Source organism: Salmo salar, chromosome 28 (assembly GCF_965601325.2).
Source record: "Salmo salar chromosome 28, fSalSal1, whole genome shotgun sequence".
In the NCBI taxonomy this organism is placed as follows: domain Eukaryota; kingdom Metazoa; phylum Chordata; class Actinopteri; order Salmoniformes; family Salmonidae; genus Salmo; species Salmo salar.
In genome coordinates, this window is record NC_138318.1 from 17,133,460 (window position 1) to 17,151,367 (window position 17,908).

General features: G+C 42.4%; 1 protein-coding gene across 1 annotated transcript in view; it reads left to right on the forward strand.

Moving 5' to 3' along the window:
* The window catches only part of LOC106589202 (calcineurin-like phosphoesterase domain containing 1), a 62,573-nt gene that overhangs the window by 11,925 nt on the left and 32,740 nt on the right, over positions 1–17,908 (forward strand). Inside the window, 1 exon segment of the mRNA XM_082970359.1 lies at positions 16,019–16,023. Coding sequence (XP_082826485.1) covers positions 16,019–16,023 — 5 coding nt within the window.

Genomic DNA, 17,908 nt, shown 5'->3' on the forward strand with positions numbered 1-17,908 from the left:
CGTCAGGCAGCCTGAGCAGGTTGTGTGTGCCAGGTGCATTACAAGCTACGTCCGTCACACGCACAGCCGTTTCCACGGCTCCCACTGCTGGGGGGGGTGTATCGCCAGACAACACTCCCCAAATGACATTTGAAATCCCCCAAAAACTGTTTGTGTTTATTTACAAACAGAAAAAAAGTATTTTGCTGGCCAGAGGAAGTTGCCTGTCCACAAACAGTGCTGTCAGGGAAAGACAGGAAATTGGCCCCAAATGTCTCCTGGCTGGGTGTGTCTTTGAGTAAACATCTCCCTTCCCAACTTGTTTGGATACCTCACTTTATTGTGTGAAAATACATCTCTTATTTCACCATTCTTCAGTCACCACGAAGGGAGAAAGGCTACATAATTAATTAAATTCTCTACTTGTATCCTTCAACACCGTACATTATCACTGTAGTGATCAGGAAAACACATGGCCTTGAAAGACTCAGCAACTGGCAGTTTGATCATCCATCACCTTTGTTAATTACCTGTGGTGTGCCACAAGGCTCCATGCTGGGCCCAATGAAAATGCCCATCCCTGACCCCCTACTCCAGCAATCCACAGGTCTTCTTCCCTAACTAGCAGCTGTCAGAGGAAACATATCCCCTGTCACCATCCCATTCCGTGCTGCTATTATTGACAGATCTCGCTGTGATCCCAAGGTGGAAAGTAGCCTAGTGGTTAAGAGCATTGGGCCGGTAACCGAAAGGTTGCTCTTTCAAATCCCTTGAAGTGCCCTTGAGCAAGGCACTTAACCCTAATTGCTCCTGTAAATCGCTCTGGATAAGAGTGTCTGCTAAATGACTAAAATGTAATCCCATCCCAGGAGAGACTGAGGGAGAGACCCATCAAGGACTTTTCTCTCACAGAGAATAAAGAGCCGTGAAACGTTCAGAGAAGGAAGGATGATTAGATTAAAGCAACATGCTGGACTAAACACACTCCTAATGAGCACTACAAAGGACTTTAGGGGTTGGTTAGGGGACGACAGAAGAGCACATGAATGGGGGAAGGTAAGAGTGAGGTTAGTCTCTGACTCCCAGTAGTATAGAATATAATAATATGCTGTATGCCATTTAGCAGATGCATTTATCCAGTCATGTGTGCATACATTTTACGTATGGGTGGCCCCGGGAATTGAACCCACAATCCTGGTGATGCAAGCACCACGCTATACCAACTGAGCCATACAGTCCCCCTCCACCCATGCGGAAGCCTCCTAATTGTAGTTGAAGGCAGATAAAGTGGGACTCTGTGGAATTGAGCAGCAGCAGCACATCATTTGGACAGGAGAGAGAGTGGGGAAATCAGGCTCTGTGAGGAGGCGTAGTGTGCGTGTGTGTGAGCGTGTGTGTGTGTGTGTGTGTTTGTGTGTGTGTGTTTTGCTGATGGGGACGTCCAATGGGAAGAGCTTCTAATGGGCTTATGAGGGGTTTGGGGACAGCGGAGAGGAAAGGAGTGGAGGAGAGAGGAGACTATGGAGGGGGGACCCCTACAGAGAAGAGTTAGAACTAACTGTCTCTGGTACATCTGTGTCAGAATGTACTGGCTGGCTCAGTTGATTCATAGTGAAGTCAATACAGTACTTTGTAATACTGCCTGTGCCCTTGTTTTGTTATAGCTCTTGTGAATTGCCTATTATGTATTCAGTTTAATATAGTTTTAATCTTTTAGACTAATTGTGATGCATATTTTTGTACTTTTTCTCAAGGGCAAGGTTGTACGCACATGAAGTTAAGTATGCAGTCTGATAAATATGGATACATAGGCTATATACAGTATTTGGCTAGACTGATGGACTAGCAGCTGGAGAACCCTTCAATCTCCTAAATGCTTGAGCCAATGATGCGGTATACAGTACAGGACTATAGTTTTCTCAGCAGAGTCCCATGGGAATGTGTTTATCCAGACCTGTCAAAATCCTTTCTTTCTCAGATATTCTCTGAGCTCAGCTCAGCCTATTAAAGTGTGCCTTTCGCTGTCTAAATAAAATGATACCATCATTGAAGCTAGTGGCCTTAGCGTTGCAATATTTGGTATTTAGGGGTATTTATTAGGATCCGCATTAGCCGCTGCAAAAGCAGCAGCTACTCTTCTTGTGGTCCACATAGTATATCATAACTTTAATATCAGAAATCAATGGGTGGATGAAAACCAGCATCACAGCTAGACATGTGGTTCTTGGTTACAGTTGCTGTCAATGCCTTAATGGGGTTCATGAATCTCAGTTGACGTGTTGGGCAATTTCATGGTAATAATGCTGAGACTCCGATATTTCACTTTAAAATGTATTACACATTCATTTTTTTTTAGAACAGTGCAGATGCAAAGTTTGGTAACAGAATGACGGCACTAAAACAACACAAACTGTCATTCTGATACCCATCTTTGCATCTGCATTGTTCTTCAAGTAAGCCTAAATATGTTTTTGTAAAATTTGCAGTGGAAATTGAAAAAAGTAGTCATTGTGCATAGAGTTGTATGGTTTGTTTAACTTTGTAATCATTTCACATTTTAGGGTACTAGGCGGGTAACTAGCGCCCTGGGGTAACTGCCCCCCCCCTCCTGTAATTCAAATTAAGACCACAAGATGTCACCAAATTATTTCCCCAACACTTTCCCTGGCTGCCACTGCTCTTGCTCAACCAAAAATGTAATCTGTGTCATCAAAACTTTTGGATATATTTCAACAAAACAATTTTGTGATTTTTTTTATATTTATACAGTTGAAGTCAGAAGTTCACATACACTTAGGTTGCAGTCCTTAAAACTCGTTTTTCCACCACTCCACAAATTTCTTGTTAACAAACTATAGTTTTGGCAAGTCGGTTAGGACATCTACTTTGTGCATGACACAAGTAATTTTTCCAACAATTGTTTACAGACAGATTATTTCACGTATCATTCACTGTATCACAATTCCAGTGGGTCAGAAGTTTACATACACTAAGTTGACTGTGCCTTTAAACAGCTTGAAAAATTCCAGAAAATGATGTCATGGGTTTAGAAGCTTCTGACAGGCTAATTGACATCATTTGAGTCAATTGGAGGTGTACCTGTGGATGTATTTCAAGGCCTACCTTCAAACTCTGTGCCTCTTTGCTTGACATCATGGGAAAACCAACAGAAATCAGCCAAGACCTCAGAAAAAAAATGGTAGACCTCCACAAGTCTGGTACATCCTTGGGAGCAATTTCCAAACTCCTGTAGGTACCACGTTCATCTATACAAACAATAGTACGCAAGTATATACACCATGGGACCACGCAGCCGTCATACCGCTCAGGAAGGAGACGCGTTCTGTCTCCTAGAGATGAACGTACTGAGGTGCGAAAAGTGCAAATCAATCCCAGAACAACAGCACAGGACCTTGTGAAGATGCTGGAGGAAACAGGTACAAAAGTATCTATATCCACAGTAAAACGAGTCCTATATCGACATAACCTGAAAGGCCGCTCAGCAAGGATGAAGCCACTGCTCCAAAATCGCCAGAAAACAGCCAGACTACTGTTTGCAACTGCACATGGGGACAAAGATTGTAATTTTGGGAGAAATGTCCTCTGTTCTTATGAAACAAAAATAGAACTGTTTGGCCATAACGACCATCGTTATGTTTGGAGGAAAAAGGGGGAGGCTTGCAAGCTGAAGCACGGGAGTGGCAGCATCATGTTGTGTGGGTGCTTTGCTGCAGGAGGGACTGGTGCACTTCACAAAATAGATGTCATCATGAGGGAAGAAAATGATGTGGATATATTGAAGCAACATCTCAAGACATCAGTCAGGAAGTTAAAGCTTGGTCGCAAATGGGTCTTCCAAATGGACAATGACCCCAAGCAAACTTCCAAAGTTGTGGCAAAATGGCTTAAGGACAACAAAGTCACGGTATTGGAGTGGCCATCACAAAGCCCTGACCTCTATCCTATAGAACATTTGTGGGCAGAACTGAAAAAGCATGTGTGAGCAAGGAGGCCTACAAACCTGACTCAGTTACACCAGCTCTGTCAAGAGGAATGGGCCAAAATTCAGCCAATTTATTGTGGGAAGCTTGCGGAAGGCTACCCAAAACATTTGACCCAAGTTAAACAATTTAAAGGCAATGCTACCAAATACTAATTGAGTGTATGTAAACTTCTGACCCACTGGGAATGTGATGAATGAAATAAAAGCTGAAATAAATACTATTATTCTGACATTTCACATTCTTAAAATAAAGGTACAGTTGAAGTCGGAAGTTTACATACACCTTAGCCAAATACATTTAAACTCAGTCTTTCACAATTCCTGACATTTAATCCTAGTAAAAATTCCCTGTTTTAGGTCAGTAAGGATCACCACTTTATTTTATTAGCGCTTTGCCTGTTTGATGGTTTGTCGGAGGGAAATAAAAGCTGAAATAAATCATTCTCTCTACTATTATTCTGACATTTCACATTCTTAAAATAAGTGGTGATCCTAGGGAATGTTTACTCAGATTAAATGTCAGGAATAGTGAAAAACTGAGTTTAAATGTATTTGGCTAAGGTGTAAGTAAACTTACGGCTTCAACTGTATATACAAGTAGGAAAGCCTTAAGATAAATAATCCACTTGTTTAGACAGAAAAATGTAGATCATTTTTGAGTAAAGTTGTAATATGTTGGATGAGTGTGTTGGGGGCAACTCGCCTCCCTCTACTAGTGGGTAACTGGCCCCTGGGGGTTAGTTACCCCTTTATGGTTATGAATGTGTTTCTACCTGTCATTTAGACATTTAGTTAGTGCTACTTTATGCTAACCTGCTATCTAGCAACCTCACTAGCAGTAAATGCTAGTTAGCATATGCTGCTAGCAGTGATAGCTAGCAACCTTACTACAAGATCGTCTGAAGTAAGATACATAAAAAGATATAACATAACTTAATAGCAGTTGTAAATGTTTCCACTAGTGACTGATAGCTTTACAGTTAATCTTACTTTATAGCCTTTTAGCTATTTTACACAAAATGTTATGTCATATAGCTTGATAACAAGCTATGTTTTTAAGAGAGGGCTTTTGAATTGGCACCTCTTCCCTCTGCAGGTTAATAATAATACTTTGAGTCAGGTGGTTTGAAAGAAACCGACTTGTCTTAAGTTACACAGTCCTGTGTGGGGTAGTTAGGGTTAGGGGCCATCTGTTAGATTAGGGGTCAGTTCCTTACAGTTCCTAAAATAATTTCCTGTTTTTATTTGCAGATGAGAACATACAAGAAGAAAACAGACCGTGGAAGCTATGGCTCTGAGGTGATACAGCATGCCCTGAAGGCAGTAGAAAATTGGCGGACCTTAAAGGAGGCTGCCAGGGTGTTCAACATTCCACCAAGAACCCTACAGCACCACAGAGGAAAGGTGAAAAACCCAGGCTTCAGCCAAATGGGTGGGGTGCCAGCCTTCTCTTCCACGTATGAAAGTGACCTTGTCAACCACATTCAACAAATGGAAAGAGCCCTACTTGGCCTAACATCATGCGACGTGAGAAGACTCGCCTTCGATCTGACAGAGAGGATGGGAATCAAGCACAGGTTCAGCAAAGGAACGGGGTATGCAGGGGTAGATTGGTGCAGTGGCTTTATGAAGCGCAACTCTCAACTATCAGTTCGAGTACTGTAAGCAACCGGTCTTGTGAGGGCCGTGGGCTTTAATGAGCTTAAGCTTGACCAGTTCTTTTAAACAGCGTCAGGGATGTTGGGCCAATGAAGATTTGGAACATGGATGAGATGGGAATACAAAGTGTCCAGAAACCATTGCCTGTGGTGGCCACCCAGGGAGCAAAACAGGTTGCACGGATGACCAGCGCAGAGAGGGGCTTCACAGTCACAGTAATTTGTGCTATCAGTGCAGCGGGGCAGTATGCACTGCCCCTCTTCATCTTCCCCCGGAAGAGGATGAAAGAACAGCTGCTGGTTGGAGCACCTCCAGGGTCCGTTGGAAGGGTGAGTGACTCAGGCTGGGTCGACAGGATCATCTTTGTCGTCTGGCTCCACCACTTCACCCATAGTGTTGGTTTAATCCCTGAGGAACCCCACATCCTCATCCCCGATGGGCATCCCCCCCATTAGACCTGGAGGCTGTTCTGATGGCAAGTCTTCCCTGTGGCTCAGTTGGTAGAGCATGGTGTTTGCAATGCCAGCATGGTGTGTGCAACGCCAGGGTTGTGGGTTCGATTCCCACGGGGGACCAGTACAAAAAAAAAAAAATGAAATGTATGTATTCACTACTGTAAGTCGCTCTGGATAAGAGCATCTGCTAAATGACAAAAATGTAAGTGTAAGAAGCCAGGGAGTGACTCACATCACTCTGCAGCCACAAGATGCAGCTGTTAGACCGTACTGTCTTCAAGGGTCTGAAGGCCTTTTACAACAGATCAGTGTATGACGACCCATCATGGGAAAACGATAGGTATATACCAAACGGCTGGCCTCTTCGCAAAGGCCTATAACAAGTTGGCCAGAGTGGAGGGCTTCCGGGCCAGTGGGCTGTGGCCTTTGGAGAAGGACATCTTCACAGAAGAAGAAGGACTTTGTGTCCGCTGAGGTTATAGAGGGGCCCATTGCCGGTAAGAAAAAGTAATCAAAATTAACGAAAAGTTGCAGAAGCAGCATGTACTTGGTAGAAAGTGTTTATTGTACTAACACCGATGTATTGTTTTTGTTGTTTATTTTCAATGCAAAGAATTCATTCAACCACAGTGCTCTACTGCCACCGCTGCCACCTCTACCGATATGGCCACCAGCTCTACCGCCGCCACCTCTACCGGCACCATCACTAGCTCTACCTCCACTGCCACCAGCTCTAACGCCAAAACCTCTACCTCCACCACATCTACCTCCGCCACAACCTCCACCCTGCAGCCTACCCGTGTCCAAATGTTGGTAAGAAAATTAAAAAGACTGTTAGAAGTGTTTATTGTACCAATACTCATGTGTTCTTGTTGTTTGTTTGTTTTTGCTTAAACCAACAACCAACAGCTGCAGCAGTTCTATTGGAGTTGTCCCTGAGGCCGAGGCTCCAGGAGTCGAGGCCGAGGAAGAGGAAGGCAGAGTCTGTGGCTGTACTGACAGCCTCACCTTACAAAAGGTTGCTGGAGGAAAAGGCTCGACAGAAACATCAACAAGAAGAGAGAAATGATGCAGGTTCTTCAAATAAAAGTTGTCTCAAAGAAGGTTGTTGCAGCACAAGCCACATCAGCCACCAAATAATGTATTTTCTGTGAGGAGCTGTTTTCAGTCACAGGTGGAGACTGGATTAGGTGTGAGCAGTGCAGGAGGTGGGCTCATGAGTTGTGCTACAATTTTACTGGAGATATATTCATTTAAAAACCTAGGTACAAATTAGAATTGTGCAATAGCAGAGCATAAGAGATGCAACATCAATGTTACACTGAATTAGTTAAGTTATGTTTTATTGTTATTAAATGTTATATTCCAATGTTTTTTAATGTTATTAGTTATATTCCATTCCAATATCATATTCCAATGAATATATGTTTTAATGAATTAAACAACTTCTGAAAACCTTTTTCTCCTGAATGTCATTTTAATGGCTGCTGGGATTTAAAATATTGCATTATTCAAATAGATATTTAGTGCAATTGTACATAATGGATTGTAAGGAAAAGGAACAACAAAGAAAGAACAAAGAAAATGAATGTGCCTGTGAGTTAAAAAGAGGCACTTTACATCAAATCTCCTCATAGTGCAGATATTAATAGTGACATGTGCAACACCATTTTCCCCCAAATTTGATTTAAATAATTAAAATATGACAACTAGACTTAGATTTGAAGTATTACTTACTTAAGAATTTCTAAATAAAACTGATTAAATAGACATTTATGTACCTTTATAGTTTATTCGCCAAAGCATGACCTTCATTCAGATACACATTTTTTTCTAAACATTGCTTTTTTTTGTGTCAGCAATTAGACACTGTTGTTAGGGGCGGCTGGTTACCCCCTAGTACCCTAATGTGAAAAATCTTAGTGTCATCTTCACTCTGCTACCGTGGTATTGACTTGTCCCAAATGCAGATTGATGAGGTATAACTGTAGCAGGACTGGAGCTACAGCTGCACGGAACTGATTTATTCATCCCGCAACTTTTCATATCACACCTGCCCTCTGGCTTTCTGTCTGACTCCCACCACTGAGGTAAAGACAGATTCAGGTTGGATATTTGACGGATATTCACCTGTAGTTTCCCTTATGTCAACCAACAGTAGTTAGGGACCGTCAACATAGTGACAAATCAAATTTTTCACATTTCAATAGTTCTTTAACCATTACTCCTAAAACTTTCCAAACTGGTTATAGCTAACCCGATGGCATAGGCACACATTGCACACACTTTTTTTTTGTCGATTTACATCTCGCACTATTTTAAGTTATTTATTTACATTTTTGAATTTCAATAGCCCCTTGGTCATGTGACCTACTGACCTCAAACAAAGTTCAGAATGTCCACTGACTACCCTTCTTGTCACGTTGGCATGAATGATTCGGGAGACAGGCGCAAAAATGTGTAATAGGGTTTTTTATTCCACCCAAATTACGGAGTGCCATGTAAAGTCACGGGGACGAAGACCAAACAAACACGTAACAGAAACACAGCGTTGAAACCCAAACAAAAGAGCGAGAAGTACCTTGAATAAATAACACACACGCACGATGATTAGCACACGGGATGAGACCCGTAATCATCTGCGCAATCCACAAGGGCACGAATATATACAAATACAATCAGTGGGAATAGGGGCCAGGTGTGCGCAATGAAAGTTCCAGAGGGATCTGTGACACTTCTATGTTGCACACCCTTTAGTTTGTCAATTTTCATCTCACATGTTTTTACATTAATTTTCAATGTTTCTAATTTCAATAGCTCCTTGGTCATGTGACCTACTGACCTCAAACAAGGGTGAGAATGTCCACTGACGACCCTTCTATATTGCACACCCTTTAGTTTGTCCATTTTCATCTCACACGGTTTTACATTAATTTTCACATTAATTTGTTTAACTTTCTAATTTCAATAGCTCCTTGGTCATGTGACCTATTGACTTCAAACAAGGTTCAGAATGTACACACATGAAGAACAAGGAACACACCTGGCAGGTCCGAGATACTGTTGTGGAGAAGTTTAAAGCCGGATTTGGATACAAAAAGATTTCCCAAGCTTTAAACATCCCAAGGAACACTGTGCAAGCGATAATATTGAAATGGAAGGAGTATCAGACCACTGCAAATCTACGAAGACCCGGCCGTCCCTCTAAACTTTCAGCTCATACAAGGAGAAGACTGATCAGAGATGCAGCCAAGAGGCCCATGATCACTCTGGATGAACTGCAGAGATCTAGAGCTGAGGTGGGAGACTCTGTCCATAGGACAACAATCAGTCGTATACTGCACAAATCTGGCCTTTATGGAAGAGTGGCAAGAAGAAAGCCATTTCTTAAAGATATCCATAAAAAGTGTCGTTTAAAGTTTGCCACTAGCCACCTGGGAGATGCTCTGGTCAGATGAAACCAAAATCGAACTTTTTGGCAACAATGCAAAACGTTATGTTTGGCGTAAAAGCAACACAGCTCATCACCCTGAACACCATCCCCACTGTCAAACATGGTGGTGGCAGCATCATGGTTTGGGCCTGCTTTTCTTCAGCAGGGGCAGGGAAGATGGTTAAAATTGATGGGAAGATGGATGGAGCCAAATACAGGACCATTCTGGAAGAAAACCTGATGGAGTCTGCAAAAGACCTGAGACTGGGACGGAGATTTGTCTTCCAACAAGACAATGATCCAAAACATAAAGCAAAATCTACAATGGAATGGTTCACAAATAAACATATCCAGGTGTTAGAATGGCCAAGTCAAAGTCCAGACCTGAATCCAATCGAGAATCTGTGGAAAGAACTGAAAACTGCTGTTCACAAACGCTCTCCATCCAACCTCACTGAGCTCGAGCTGTTTTGCAAGGAGGAATGGGCAAAAATTTCAGTCTCTCGATGTGCAAAACTGATAGAGACATACCCCAAGCGACTTACAGCTGTAATCGCAGCAAAAGGTGGCGCTACAAAGTATTAACTTAAGGGGGCTGAATAATTTTGCACGGCCAATTTTTCAGTTTTTTATTTGTTAAAAAAGTTTGAAATATCCAATAAATTTCGTTCCACTTCATAATTGTGTCCCACTTGTTGTTGATTCTTCACAAAAAATTACAGTTTTATATCTTTATGTTTGAAGCCTGAAATGTGGCAAAAGGTCGAAAAGTTCAAGGGGGCCGAATACTTTCGCAAGGCACTGTAAATACCTTGGGACCAAAATGCATAATTAGTGCTCTAACTCCCCCTTGTGGTGGTCTGGAGCAATGAAGCCGTGACGCTGGGTACCTCTAAGTCCCACGGTGCAAGCTCGCAACTTTTAAAGGAGGAACCGCTGTACCTTGTTTGAGGTCAGTAGGTCACATGACCAAGATGTTATTGTAATTAGAAGTTAAAAAAATGTCATGTAAAAATGTGTGAGATGAAAATGGACAAACTAAAGTGTGTGCAATATAGAAGTGTAGTCAGTGGACATTCTGAACCTTGTTTGAGGTCAGTAGGTCACATGACCAAGGAACTATTGAAATGAGCAAGTTTTAAAAATTAATGTAAAATTGTGTGAGATGCAAATGGACAAACTAAAGGGTGTGCAATGTGTAGGCCCACTGAGTGTACATGCTGCACCTTGTTGGAAGTCAGTAGGTCACATGACCAAGGAGCTATTGAAATTAGAAAGTTTGAAAAATTAATGTGAAAATGTGTGAGATGAAAATGGACAAACTTAAGAGTGTGCAATATAGAAGGGTAGTCAGTGGACATTCTGAACCTTATTTGAGTCCAGTAGGTCACATGACCAAGGAGCTATTGAAATTAGAACATTTACAAAAGTTTGTACTTTGTTTACACTCCCTAACTAATTCAACTAGGAATACAAAATGCTGCTCACATTTCCGCGTTTATTAGCTTTGCAAAGTGAATTAAGGTCCAAATGGTGAAAATAAGACCTGTTCAATGTTGTGGGCAATGTTTCCAACACAACATGACACTTATTTGGAGTCAGTGGCTCAAGTGATTTGAAAGCTATTGCGGTTTGAAAGCGCGAATATCCATTGAATATCCAGCCTGAAACTGTCTTTACCTGAGTACTCCCACCCGCTACCTACCACAAGAACTGGACCTGAACCCAACCGCAGTACCACAATGTTATTTTAGGCGTATGTGACACAGCTCACTTGCCAGGCATGGTCCCAGCAATTTTGCACCCTATATGCAATATACAAATGCACAAAAGTAACCTAATAGTTGAAATTACCAGAGATTCTCACGTGGCCCAATATATTAGGCTATCGGTATTACTGGGCTATATCAGCCAATAGGCTTGACGTAGTTTGAAGAGAGCAGAGTTGGAGAGACTTGCACTTTCTCTTGAGCTACGTTTAAGGAGTGTGGCGATTTTCAGACAAAGACAAATATGGGTGATCAATATTTTTTTCAAAGCAATGTAGTAAATTATAGCCTAATCATATTTAAGAAGTACATTTCCTTGGAAAAATAACTGCCAGGTGCTTATCTGCCCATGCATAGGCTAGACTACTCTATTTAATTGAGACCACACGCTAACAAGTTCTCACAGTCTCACTGCAGTTAGACATAGTTCATAAACGTTCTCCAAAAGGTCAAATTTAAAAGTGTTTCTGTTGCTCCTGCTGCTCTGTATCGTTCCATTTCTCCAAACGTCAAATTTAGAACTTAATTCAGGGTTAAGTTTAGGCACTCATTCTGAATGGTGAACACAATCATTGTTGATCCAGAGTCATCCAGCGTCATGGAATTATGCCCAACCGCCACTCCCTCCAACACCCACCTCCACAATGCCCTAGCAAAACTCAATTCTACTTGATGCAATAGCGCTCACTGCATTTCCCAACGTCCTCAATTTCGATGTCAATCTTGAACGATCTCCCTGGGTAGCCTATGCTGGCGTTGCACCTTTTCCTTTTAAATTATGATTAAAAAAAATGGATTGCACCTCAACTCACGTTGGTTGAGTGCCCTCCACTTCTTTCCATTAACAATATTTAGTTATAGACACTATAGTAAACTATAGACTCATCCTATTTAATTACATGCCCTTGGAAAGATAACTGCCACGACATTCTCCGCCCACGCATAGGCAGCCTACTCTATTTCATTTAGACCACACATATACTAGGTTTACTTGATCTTGCACGCACAACTAGGAGAGTAGAGGTAAGCTACTTAACTAGAAGCAGCGTGTGAATAATGTGATAAAGATGTGCTTTCAATAGAATAAGTAGGCCTAGGCTAACGCATTCCGATCACAAAGTTGACTGTTTCCAAATAATCTGCAGGACAACAAAAATATTTTCATCCCAAAATTGTCTGTCTGACCGCCCGTTCCCAACTGCTGCATGAAAAATGCTGACCGCGCCGCAATGATCTCTGTCAGGACCTGCAGCTGAGCAGGTTTGGGGCTGCTGATTCATGGACGTGTCATTAAGCTAATGCTTGTATGGTGTAGTGTGGTGGATCTAACAGCCGTAGCCGGGGTGTGTGATGGCTCGTAGCCTGGTGAGGGGTGGATCTCCAGAGCCGAGGGTAGGGGGGCCCGTGCCTTGTATGGTGTAGTGTGGTGGCCAGCCGTGCCGGGGTAGGGGGGACAACAGCCGTAGCCGTGGTGTAGGGGTGGCTCCGTAGCCGTGGTGAGGGTGGATCTAACAGCCGAGCCGGGGGGGGGGGCCAGCCGTAGCCTTGTATGGTGTAGTGTGGTGGATCTAACAACAGTAGCCGGGGTGTGTGGTGGCTCCGTAGCCGGGGGTGTGGGGGGATCTAACAGCCGTAGCCTTGTATGGTGTAGTGTGGTGGATCTAACAGCCGTAGCCTTGTATGGTGTAGTGTGGTGGATCTAACAGCCGTAGCCTTGTATGGTGTAGTGTGGTGGATCTAACAGCCGTAGCCTTGTATGGTGTAGTGTGGTGGATCTAACAACAGTAGCCTTGTATGGTGTAGTGTGGGGGATCTAACAACAGTTGCCTTTATGGTGTAGTGTGGTGGATCTAACAACAGTAGCCTTGTGTGGTGTAGTGTGGTGGATCTAACAACAGTAGCCTTGTATGGTGTAGTGTGGTGGATCTAACAACAGTAGCCTTGTATGGTGTAGTGTGGTGGATCTAACAACAGTAGCCTTGTATGGTGTAGTGTGGTGGATCTAACAACAGTAGCCTTGTATGGTGTAGTGTGGTGGATCTAACAACAGTAGCCTTGTATGATGTAGTGTGGTGGATCTAACAGCAGTAGCCTTGTATGGTGTAGTGTGGTGGATCTAACAACAGTAGCCTTGTATGGTGTAGTGTGGTGGATCTAACAACAGTAGCCTGTATGTCTATATGTGTCTGTATGTGAGGGCTCCTTTTTTTATAATTGTAGTATTGTTTTGAAAATGTATTTTAGAGGACAGAAGCATTTATTTACTAGTTGTATTTAACATAATGACACAAATTGTTGAAAGCCTCAGACCAGACTCCCTGTATTGTCCCCGTTGTTCACAGCAGCAATCAGCAGTCAGTTGGCAGTCGTTGTACCTCATTTGATTGTTATTCTTTCTTACTTGACTGATTTTGTTGCTCTATACGATAAATGTTCCTCTCGTCTAAATCATGTTAGTGTATTGTAACTATTAGTCCAGATGGCTCTCTGATTTGGTTTAGTCTCTCCGGTCTCCACATCAGTCATCAGATAATTAGCTGCTCGTCCATTCCTTTCTGCAGGACATATGGGCTGATTGGGCTCCCTACCCCACGAGGATCCCCAAATGTTAATAAAGCCAATGCATGCAGGCATTGATACAGTACAGACACCACAGCTGCTTGAATGGGGAATACAAGCACCAGATTAAAATGACAGAAGGAGCTATCCTAATTTTCCCATTTCTTTGTGTGTGTGTGTGTGTGTGTGTGTGTGTGTGTGTGTGTGTGTGTGTGTGTGTGTGTGTGTGTGTGTGTGTGTGTGTGTGTGTGTGTGTGTGTGTGTGTGTGTGTGTGTGTGTGTGTGTGTGTGTGTGTGTGTGTGTGTCGGAATATAGAAAGGTTCCCTTAATTATAGCAGGGATGGTAAAAGTCACTTTGTTTTTTTTATCTTTTTAATTTTTTTACTAAACTATTATTCTCTACTTCAAGCACAATTCGTATTGCCGGAAATGCTCTTGTCTTATGAAACCAACCCTATCCAAACTTCTAAGGAATTTTTATCTCCAAAAGTAGGGCAGTAAAATAATTACTTAAATGGAAAAAATAAAAACCGGAAGAAAGGAAGGAAGAAATACTTTGCTATGCATTGATGGGTTTGTTTGATTGTAAATTATAAATATAATTATTTTACTCTTTCTCCTTACTTTATTCACAGAGCAGATATATTCACTTAGTTCAATTTCTCCGTTTTTAATATGTGGATGGTAATGAATGTTGTGAACAGGCAGGGGGCCATAATATCCATCCAAACTTTAAATGGAAAAAAAACTACATTGGAAGTTAAAAATAATACCACCAATTCTCAAGCCGGATAAAAGGCAGGCTTGGGCTTTTTCTAGCCCACAGGTCGCCACTTACTGACCCCTAACAGTGAGTGTGTCCTCTCTCCCCCATGCAGGCACCACGTTCCCGGGAGGGGCAGGCGCGGGACTTGAAGGTGGCTCTGAGGGGTACAGACCCCTCCATCCCTCTGGTGTTTGTCAGTGAGAACCATGACCTGGGTAACACACCCACCCCGGAGACTGCAGCCCAGTTCTGCAATGCCTGGGGAGACGACTACTTCAGCTTCTGGGTGGGTGGCTAGAGTGAGATGAAAACATACTGTAGAAGGAGATTATATAAGGGACTGTAAGGGTTTTGTACAAACACTGGTCATTTTGACCCGGATAGAAACAATTGGCCTGTAGCATGAATGGTAGGGACAGAGTGCCACCCCTTACCTAACACTTTAATCCAATGTGAATTAGGCTACTGCTGTTTTGTTTATTTATTTTGGATCCCCAGTAGCTTTTGCAGAAGCAGCAGCTACTCTTCCTGGGGTCCACAAATAACACAAAACATGACAAGTAACAAAAAACGGATAGACAAGGACAGTCACACAAATGATGCTCTGAACAGGTAAAAAACCTAGGTGTCATTATAGATTCTGAACTCAATTTCGATTGTGCGGCTGTTTCTCTCTCAGGCTGATACAGAGAGACTCATCCATGATTTTATTACAAGCAGGCTTGACTACTGTAATGCTTTCCTGTCTGGTCTACCCAGGAAAGCCATTGGTCAACTGCAGAATATACAGAGTGCTGCAGCACAGGTACTGACCAAGACCAGACGGAGAGCACACGACACCGGTTTTAAGGTCTCTGCACTGGCTGCCTATGAGTTTTAGAATTCATTTTAAGATTCTTCTATGGGTTTTTAAATCAATCCACAATTGTGCACCCCAATACATGTCAGACATGGTTTAAAGTTATGTACCCAGTAGGTCCCTCAGGTCCTCTGGCACTGGTCTTTTAACAATCCCAAAGCCTAGGACAAAGAGACATGGAGAGGCAGCTTTTTAGTTACTATGACCCCAGCCTCTGGAATAGCCTGCCAGAGAAATTGAAGGGGCCAAAACTGTGGAAATTGAAAGAGATCTTAGTGTGCTTTTTAGTCGTTCAGTTTTTATTGTTATTCTTTAGTTTTTTTTATCCTCTTATGTTTGTTGTGTAGTAAAAATTTGATTGTTTTTTATTTGTTTTTTCCTGTGAAGCACATTGCGTTGCATTCCATGTCTGAAATGTGCTGCATACATAAAGCTTGATAACGACATTATCTAAATAACATTAACCTATACTGTAATGCCAACCCAGGTGTTCTTTGGTGTGTCGGCCTGCCCGGACCTGAGAGACGTCCAGGAGGCCTGGTTAGAGGGCCAGCTGCAGAAGGCCTCCCAGGGGTCTGGGGTCACTCCCAAACAAGCCTTTAATTTTAGTAATTTAACTTGGTTTAAACTTTATTTAGGAGAGAATCTTAACTTCCATTAAAAACATATTTTCACTTCATGCATTGATGTCTAGGAAGGCTTTCCACTAGATGTTAGAACATTGCTGTTGGGACTTGCTTACATTCAGCCACAAGATCATTACTGAGGTCGGGCACTGATCGGTATTCATCCCAAAAGTGTTCGATGGGGTAGAGGTTGTGATTCATCACTCCAGAGAATGCGTTTCCACTGCTCCAGAGTCTAATGGTGGTGAGCTTTACACCACTCCAGCCGACGCATGGTGATCTTAGGCTTGTGTGCGGCTGCTTGGCCATGAAAACCCATTTTATGAAGCTCCTGATGATCAGTTCTTGTGCTGACGTTACTTCCAAAAGCCCTTGTGCTTACAGTTTGGAACTCGGTAGTGAGTTTTGCAACCGAGGACAGACGATTTTTACACGCTGTGCTTCAGCACTGCAGTCCCGTTCTGTGAGCTTGTGTGGCCTACCACTTTGCAGCTGAGGGCAGAAATTTGATGAGCTGACTTGTTAGAAAGGTGGCATCCTATGATGGTGCCACGTTTAAAGTTGCTGAGCTCTTCAGTAAGGCCATTCTACTGGCAATGTTTGTCTTTGGAGATTGCATGGCTGTGTGCTCGAGTTTATACACCTGCCATTAATGGGTGTGGCTGAAATAGCTGAATCCACTAATTTGAAGGGGTGTTCCACATACTTTTGTATATATAGTGTACCTCATGAAGCAACAACTGCTCTCTATATCACCTCATGATCATGCATTCTTCTGTCTCTTCCATAGCAGGCGTAAAAGAAACGCAGACCGGACAAGTAGATGCTCAAAGGATTATGATCATTGTAGTTAATTACCACGTTTTATGAGCTTAACTATGTAGTATATTTCCTTGTTGGAAACTAGAACTCCCTACTACATTGCACTGTTCGGGCTGGATCTGATTAATTTCTAGAGAAACTGTGCAATGTGTGCATTGAGCTCACAGAAAAAAGAAGAAAAAATGAAATGGATTTAAAATAATTGAACTGATATTGGTCAATATTGGTCATTTAAAAAATGAAAATGAACATTTCGGTTAATCGCTCAACACTAGCAGGTAGGAAGTGGTTTCCTTCTGTTTTGTGCTTATTGAGCACAGCCCAGATTTAGCTGTGCAACACAGCCCTCACAGCAGGAAGAGATGGGATTAGTGTATCAACAGGTTTACTTCTTGATGAGTCATAGTGAGGAGGACAAAGGAGGAACACAGTACAGTAACTGGAATAATCAATGCACTCACTCGCTATTGGCAGTGATACACCAATCAGGGCCGGTTGTTATTGGATTATAGGGTTCGAGACAAGGGTAACTAACTTTTGAAGGAGAGTATCTCATCTCTTATCTGGACAGGCCAACTTCCTTCCTCACCCCTTCAGTACCACTTTACTGAACGTACTATTTTTACCCTAGTAGTTACAGGGTAATACCTATGTAAGTACTGTGTAAATACATTGCAGGTAGCTAAATAGTACTTTTTCACAACTCTTATACCTGTTTTCAGCTTACATGAATATAACCATCACATTACCATAGTATATGGTCTATAGTGGAACCAACCTTTCTATAATGTGACAAGATAATTACTGTACTTGTACACCATCAGGTCACACTACTTCCTGTAGAACACTAGTTAAAGATTCACAAAACATGATAAGACCTGGGACACAGCACCTTGCATCATACACTCCTATATCACCTCTTATATGCTCTCTCTCTCTCTCTCTCTCTCTCTCTCTTCCGTACACTTGTTCATACA